General features: G+C 39.2%; 1 protein-coding gene across 1 annotated transcript in view; it reads right to left on the reverse strand.

The window, feature by feature from the left end:
- gucy2ca (guanylate cyclase 2Ca) overlaps window positions 1-8,831 on the reverse strand; it is a 20,642-nt gene extending 11,811 nt beyond the window's left edge. The window contains exons 1-8 of the mRNA XM_083545289.1: window positions 8,230-8,831; window positions 5,304-5,416; window positions 5,114-5,181; window positions 3,099-3,320; window positions 2,577-2,695; window positions 765-861; window positions 106-217; window positions 1-7 (exon numbers count right to left, since the gene is read on the reverse strand). The exon at window positions 1-7 is cut by the window's left edge and continues 147 nt beyond it. Coding sequence (XP_083401415.1) covers window positions 1-7; window positions 106-217; window positions 765-861; window positions 2,577-2,695; window positions 3,099-3,320; window positions 5,114-5,181; window positions 5,304-5,416; window positions 8,230-8,440 — 949 coding nt within the window. The 5' untranslated portion in view covers window positions 8,441-8,831. The remainder of the gene's footprint in view (window positions 8-105; window positions 218-764; window positions 862-2,576; window positions 2,696-3,098; window positions 3,321-5,113; window positions 5,182-5,303; window positions 5,417-8,229) is intronic.

The following is an 8,831-nucleotide window of genomic DNA, read 5'->3' on the forward strand; positions in this document are numbered from 1 at the left end:
TCAGAGTCTGCAGAGAGAAACAGAGAGAGGGAGGACATGAAGGAAACGTTGTGTAAGGATATTTTCATCATAGTTTATTTTTGATTTAAAAAGCCACAGGCTCACGGTGGAGTTGTAGGGCCATTCAGGCAGACTGTAGTTGCGGATGCTGTGCATAGTCAGCACCAGGACGTCCCTCATGAAGTCGAACGATGAGGTGTTGGTGTGATATCCATGACTGAAAAAAAGAGCCAAGAGCAAATGTTTTATCAGCCTATGAACGCTTAACATTAGGCAGGAGTTCACATTAGAGAAGAGCCAATCAACTTCCAGAATTGAAATATGGATATTTGTGTTCATCAGCCTCATGGGTGTTATGAAAGGCAGGTACTGATGTAGGTGAGGAGACCCGGGGTGCAGTCAGCGTTCACATTCATCCCAAAGGTGTTGAGTAGGGATAAGATCAGATCTTTATAGCAGGCCACTCAAGATCTTGTAAAGCATATTAAGCATATCTTCAAGGAGCTCACTTTGTGCACAGGGGCATCTCCATGCTGGAACAGGTTCAGGTTTCCAAGTTCAAGTGAATACAAAATTCTATTCTCAATTAAGAGCAAAATGACACAAACCCTTAAAATCCCAGTATCAATACTGAGTACTGCAGAGACGCCACATCATTACACAGTTACATGATTTCACCTCGAGATCTCATTGTTTAATAAATTCACTACTTTTATTCTTTTTCAAAGGAAACTCTTCAGGGTCACATCACACAGCAGACTCACTTGAAAATGTCGATGAGGATGAAGGCGATGTCCTTGTTCACGGTCGTCTCGTTTTTAATGGAGACGATGTCATCCGGACCTCCACAGAGAATGAAAACTACGATGGGATGGAGATGGAGAAAGGTTTAATACATTATGCACAAACGTTGGTGGACATCTGAACGTGAGGTTGCTATGCGCTTCTTAAAGTTCGGCCAACAGTTCAAAACAGTGGTTACGTTTCTTTCATGAACCTTTTAGACTTTTGAGGTTTTTTTCCTGTATAATTTGCGCCAGAGGTGGGAAGTAACGGAGTACAAATACTTCTTTACTGTACTTAAGTAGATTTTTCTGGTATCAGTACTTTACTCCACTATTTATTTTTCAGACAACTTTTTTACCTAAAAAAGGTAAATTCATAAATAAATAACTAAATATAAAAGAGGCGAAATTAAAAACTCCAGCAAAACATACACTCATTTACGACGTCCCTTCATTACTTAGATATAAAATAAATAAATAAACTCCACCGAAAAATATTTTTAATCAGTAAACTTTTGTTTTATTTCTGTCTCAAATCAAACACCAAATCCGCCATGTTTTACACAATTTACCCTCTGGGTGGCGTTTTGTGGGTTTTTCCCTCATAATGGCGAAACAAACTTAAATTACTGTCTTTATTGATCGTTCAGATAAAAACAATACATCATTCGAATCTGTAAAATGTCTATGATTATATATATATAAAAGCTTCTTGACTTGACTTGAAGAGGTGCAGTTTCTCCGGTATCACCTCATTAACTGTCCGTGTGGAAACATAGCGTTGCTGTGTACCTGTGCTATGCAATGACAATAAAGTTCTATCTATCTATCTATCTATCTATCTATCTATCTATCTATCTATCTATCTATCTATCTATCTATCTATCTATCTATCTATCTATCTATCTATCTATCTATCTAATATTAATATGATGTGAGGTCCAGTTAACAGCTAAAACAGGTAGAAGTAATCACTTCTTTTTACTTAAGTACATGTCAGAGCCAAAACTTCTTTACTTTCACTTAAGTAAAAAGGTATAATCAGTACTTCAACTTTTACCCGAGTATTTTAAAACATGAGTATCTGTACTTCTACTTAAGTAAAGGATGTGTTTACTTTTGCCACCTCTGATTTGCGCAAAAACACACAATTTGCCTTCATTTTAAATCCCCAGGAAAACCGTAATGCACTAAAAAATGCACAGAAATGCAGGGATTGAAATTCTGAGGTGATTCTCTAACCTCTGCTAGAGATGATGTATGCGGGTGGTGCTGTTGTGGCTCCAGTGAAAGGAGAATTGTGTTCATTGGGTTTCTTTCTTTAGTGATGACATTCATTCACACTGCGCTCTGTTCTACTGCGTTTCTCTATAATATCGATGGTTTCTAAAACTGTGGGGTCATAATGATTGTATTAAGAGGTGGTTTGTTTCAGGTAGGGCACCACTAAAGGCCTGGAGGTGAACTGCACGGCTCACCACTTGTATAAACAAATAAAAAAAAAACATTATTGTGTAATTGAAGAATTAAAGACTTTAGGGCAGGCTGTTATTGGAGATAATGTACATGGTGCTAAAAGTAGGTCACTTTTTTTTTATTGCTTCCTCATAAAAAAGGTGTAAAAAATGAATCCTATTTGAAAATGCAAAGGGGTGCGAATACTTATGCAAGGCAACTGTATGAACAGAATAAAATAGAGAAAGAAAAGTAAAAGTGTGTTAGCATTCGTGATTTCTTTATCGCCGCGATTAAGAGCGATGCCAGATTTTTTTTGGCAGACAAATAACTCACTGTTGCTGTGTCTGTTTTTTTCTTTCAATGCACACTCGACTTCCTTTTGACTGCGCAACACCTTTCTGTTGATCTGCATGGAAAACTCGGCCGTGGCTGCTTCCAGCGCATTAATGTACCTACAACACATCGAGACGTTTATAAATAATTACACACAAGAAGAGACGGGAAACAAAAGGAGATATACAGTATACACACACACACACACACACACACACACACACACACACACACACACAAAAGTTTGTGGACACCTGACCATAAAAATGGTGTGAACGTCCCAATCCACTAATACTTGTCCTAATACTTTTGCCTGCATAGTGTATACAGTGTGTATATATATATATATAACTACTAGGTGTGAGATGTTACACCATTTTAATTCTCTCTGCTTCACCTCGGGTTGTTCTACTTCACCTCCACATCCTGAAGTAACTTCCTGTTACATTCACCTGGTTGTATATACATATATAAGAGAGAGAAAGAGAGAAAGAGAGAAAGACAGCATCTCATGCTCCATACCAAAAGCACTCCTCGGAGATGCTCTGTTGTTTGTAGACGTAAGCCGTACTCCAGCGTTTGGGTTTGAGTCGGGACTCCGTCACGTTCCAGAAGTTAACGAAGAAGCTCGATACTTTCCGGGCCGGAGGCAGGAGGCGAGTCAGTTTTTCCTTGCCGTCACAGGACAGGCCGAAACTCCCCGCAGATATGACGGGGATGGTCAGGGTCAAACCCACCTCCTGACTGAAAAATAAAAACACACACATGATTCCTTTACAGTTAAGTATATATACAGTTATGTAGAGTTACTGTAAGTCACATTCACGCTCTCGATCTAAGATGCCTTTTAAACCACTCTACAGACACGCTACGAGAAATGTATACACACTATCTTCCAAAAGTATTGGGACACCTGACCTTTCCTGCTATATGTGGTTCTTTTCCAAACTGTTACCACAAAACTGGAGGCGCTCAATTGTACAGGACGTCTATATTAACATTTTGCATGGAAACCCAAACCATGGCAATGCCCCTGTGCACAAAGTGAGCTCCTTGAAGATCTGGTTTACAATGTTAGAAAAGGAAGATCTCGAGTGGCCTGCTACAGAGCTCTGATCTCAACCCTACTGAACACCTTTGGACTTATGACCATACTTATGACCAGGTGACCCAATACTTTTGGCAATATAGTGTATATTATATATTTATGACCAGAGGTAAACTATAGATTACACATGCAGGTACACGCAATGCAAACATCACACCCTTCTTCATTTATAAAGTCGGCAAGCCTGGCAACACGTAGCGTCCAAGTGCAGATCGCTCTCACACACACACACACACACACACACACACACACACACACACACACACACACACAAACACACACACACACACACACAAACAAACACACACACACACACACACACATGTACAGATAGAGCAAACTGCAGGCCCAATGAACCGTTCTCATTTGCTTTAAACACACAGAAACCGGTGCGGCGCAAACAGAATCGGCAAAGACAGACAAAGTAAGAGATACCGCACGAAATTGGGAGACGTGCCTCAAATAACAGTGTGTTTGTCCAGGCCTGGATCCTCACGTCTCAGTCTGAGAGCTAATATTTCCTCACAAGTATCCAAACACTAATCACAGCCCAGTCAGATAACGATAGCTAGAACATTATATTCGTTAAGGGAAGAATAACTCAAACTAGGAATTGCGTATTTATATAAACACATATATACGGTGTATTGGGACACCCGCCATGTTGTGGTTCAATGTTGTGTTATTGGTATATTATTATGTTGTGTGTTTTATCTACGAAACCCGAGAAACTGAAAATCTCTCCCCATTTAAAAGAAAACGTGAACGTGCAAATGTGTTCGTGCGTCATTTACAATCGATCGAGCGGCCGTAAGTCATATCGCACGCCTGAGCAAACACGATTATACACACACTCATAAACCTACGACGTTTATTCCGATCTAATACTCTGCTTTATAGACCCTGGGAATAGAATTCATGGGAAAACTGCCAATTTCAACACGATACACAATATAGCCAAGAGGATGTTTTTTTTCCACCTCTATAGGATTCTTCCACAAAATGTTATCACAAAGTTAAACTTCACTTAAACTAGGAGACCCAAACCTAACAAAAGATCCGCTGTTCATAGAATAGAAGTGTGTGTGTGGAAGATCTCCAACACTACTGAACATGTGTGAATGCTGACTGCACCCCAGGCCTCCTCACCTTCACCTACATCAGAACCTGGACCAGGACTTTACTAACACACTTGAAGCTGAATAAAATCTCACACAAATCTCCATAAAATCTAGTGGAACATCTTCCCAGAAGACTGGAGCTCATTATTACAGCAGATGTGGACTACATGTGGAATGGGATGATCAGAAAGAAGAACATAGGATATATAATAAGACTAGCGAAGAAAACAGAGAAATAAATCGAATGGAACAAAAATGTCTGCGTGATGTTCATAAATTTCTATTGTTTCACACTGAAAATTACTCACTCCACCAGCTGGAACGTGGCATATGTGCAGGATGGTCCGAGCATTGCACAGCCCACCTCACTGGTGTTCTGGGAAAACACACACACACACACACACACACACACATGATTTAAATTTATTTTGATAGCCAGTTTATCATGACAATCAGACATTACTGACACAGACAATCTGCAACGTCAGCAAGACTCACGTGTAGTGATTTGAGGATCTCCACTCCTTCACACGTGCTGCTCCCGCACCCTTTGCGCCTGTAATAGGTGGTGTTAAACCCTCGGAAGTTGCTCCTGATCGTGAAGTTCAGGCCTGTTTGAAAACGACAGCTTTCAGCGAGCTTTATGATGAGACGTGCACTATATGGCAAAAGTATTGGAACACCCAATTTTCCACCCTCGTGTGGTTCTTCCCCAAACTGTTCCCACAAAGTTTGAGGCACACGATTGTACAGGACGTCTCTGGATGCTGTAGCATGAAATTTTCCCTTCACTTAAACTAGGAGACTGAAACCTGTTGCCCCTGTGGAAACAGCTCTCTGAAGCTCCATGAAGATGCTTTCCATGGTTTGGGAGTGTGTGGAAGATCTCCTGCTATAAACACCTTTGGGATGAATGTGAACGCTGACTGAACCGCAGGCCTCCTCACCTTCTGACCTACATCAGTACCTGACTTTATTAACACCCTTGTGGCTGAAAGGAATCTCCACAAAACTCCACCAAATCTAGTGGAACATCTTCCTAGAAAAGTGGAGCTTGGTATAACAGCAAATGAGGACTAAATGTGGAGTGAGATGTTCAAAAATCACTACTTTTATGGTCAGGTGTCCACAAACTTTTGCCCGTATAGTGTAAAAGCACTGTATATGCAGTGGTGCAAAAATATCTATAGAAATGCCACTAACAGAGTAACAGAGGCAGCAGGTTCTTCTGAAAACATTTTTTAGCAATAAAGTCTTCAGAAAACAGTAAAAGCCCACAAGCTAATAGAGAGATGAACCAAAGGAAATGTGTATGAGATATTATCCTGTACTCAGTTTAGTCATTACCACATGAGCTCGACCACAGAGACCTCTAACCCCACGCCTTCACCGTCTACACTCACATTCACGTTTATTTTATTGACTCTGCTGCGCTGAATCACGTGAACTTTACTCATTTGGACCCTTCAGAGACCCTTGATTCATGTGGGTTTTGCAACATATAAAGGAAATGGAATACAGTGTTAAAGTAGAAATTAAAACGTATGTTCCCGTATTTTACAAATAATCACTGATGTTTCATAACATTAAACATTAGCATTTAACAATAAATGAATCAAATGTTTCAAATTTGAATTTGTTTCATGTGTCATTCATTAATACATCTCAAATTCCAACTAAATTGGGACGATGTTGTATTACCCACAATACAACATCGAAAACATATCCGATGTTTAAACTGAGCCATTTTAAGGAAAAAAATACGTCATTTTATATTCGGTGCGTCTCAGAAAAGTTGCGACGGGGCAACAAAAGTCTGGAAAAACTAAATGTTAGTAAAAATAAACAGTTGGAGAAACATTTTGCAACTAATGAGGTTAATTGACAGCAGGTCAGTAAGATGATTTGGGTATAAACAGTGTATCATAGAGAAGCAGAGTCTCTCAGAAGTAAAGATGAGCAAAGCCTCACTAATCTGTGAAATACTGTGTCTACAAATTGTGGGACAATTTTAGAATAAGGTTCCTCAACATAAAATTGCAAAACAATTGAATATCTCATTAGTTATAAAGCACATAATATCATCAAAATAAATTTTTTTGGGGAGAAATCTCTGTGCATGGGTTCATTAACACCTCCAGAAATCACTGTCTACCACTTGCCATGTCATCCACAAATTCAGATTAAATCTCTATCATGCAAAGAAGAAGGCATGCGTGAACATGATGCAGAAACGCCGCCATTCTCTCTAAACCAAAGCTCATTTAAAATGTACTGAGGCAAAGTGGAAAACTTTCTGTGGTCAGACAAATCATAAAAAAAAATTCTGGAAACCATGGACACCATGTCCTCCGGACTAAAGAGGAGAGGGATCATCTGTTTTGTTCTTAGTGATCAGTTTAAAAAGCTGCATCTCTGATGGTATAGAAGTGCATTAGTGCCTGTGGTATGTGCAGTTTGCTTATTTTGGAAGACTCCATCAATGCTGAACGATATCTACAGGTTTAGGAGCAACAGATGCTTCCATCCAGAAAACATCTTTTTCACAGAATTTCTTGCATTTTTTAGCAGGACAATGCTAACTGCATACAGCATCTATAACAAGAGCATGACCTCATAGTAGAAGAGACCTTTCACCATTTAGTGCATCATGAAACGAAAAACACAACAAAGGAAACCCAGAACTGTTAAGCAGGTAGAATCCTGTATCAGACACATATGGGACAACATTCCTCTCCCAAAACTCCAGCAACTGGTCTCCTCAGTTTCCAGATGTATACGGACAGAGGACGTGACGCTAAACAGTGGTAAACATCGCCCTTTTTTTGCAATGTGTTGCAGTCATTTATTCATCATTACCTCATTTAATGACCTTATAGATAAGGACTGTCAAAATTAAGCATTAATTACGCATTAACGCAAATAAATTTTAACTGCACTCATTTTATAAACACGCGATTAATGCAGGGGGCATTTCTGTTCGACCAATTTTATTACAAATATTTAAAAATTCTAGTAAAAAAGGAAAATTTTAATCTTCAACACAAGACACATTTATTCATGTCGTCCTTTCTTTACTCAAATATAAAAAAGAAATAAAATAAACTCTACATTTTTTTTTAACAATAAACATTTGTTTTACTGATGAAGTCTCAAATCGAGCACCAAAATCCCTCATGATGCACATCCGGCGATTAAACCCGTCCGTGTGGAAATGACAATCATGCGATTAAATATTTTAAATAAAAAAATGTTATTTTGTATATTTTATTAACAGCCCTAATATATTATATTATATTATATTATATTATATTATATTATATTATATTATATTATATTATATTATACATGTAAACAGTATTATAATCACATGTGCAGTGTATGTTATATAAAGTAAAACTCATGAAAGTAAAACTCCACGCACCTGTGCGGTTATTAATCAGGTTTTCCTCCTCGATGGCTTTTTGCACGGCAAACCTGACGTACTTTAAGCTCCACAGCGAATCTTCATCCTCCAGCAGCACCACGTTTAACGACACCGACGAGTTCCTGCATGCCTCCGCGTTGAACCCGGTCACCGGGGCCCCCAGGGCCACCAGCACCACGCAACCCACCAGCCACGACACCGCCAGCATACCAGACCCTACCAACCACACCAGAAAGTCCAAATTCTGCTGATCAAACCCCCTCTACCAGATCTCAGCAGATCCCGTCATCTCTCTCTGTGTATTTGAAGGTGATCGTTATCCAGACAAATACTGGCTTTTTAACGATTTTTCCGATTAATCAAAGTCGAAGATCTTTCCCTCTAAACCCAATACAAAAAAAAACAATTCTCCTACATATTTTACAACAACATAATCCTTTGAGTAAAAACAAAAACGTATCCTTTTATATCTCTGTATGACTTTTTTATACTTTAAATCTTAAAAAAGTCTTAAATTTAGGCGTCCGAGCAAAAAGCGATCGAATGGACGTGTGTGAAGGCAAACGCTCGAGCTCCTGCGTGTTAATCGACAACCTGAC

This window comes from Silurus aristotelis (genome assembly GCF_946808225.1).
Source record: "Silurus aristotelis genome assembly, chromosome: 6".
In the NCBI taxonomy this organism is placed as follows: Eukaryota; Metazoa; Chordata; class Actinopteri; order Siluriformes; family Siluridae; genus Silurus; species Silurus aristotelis.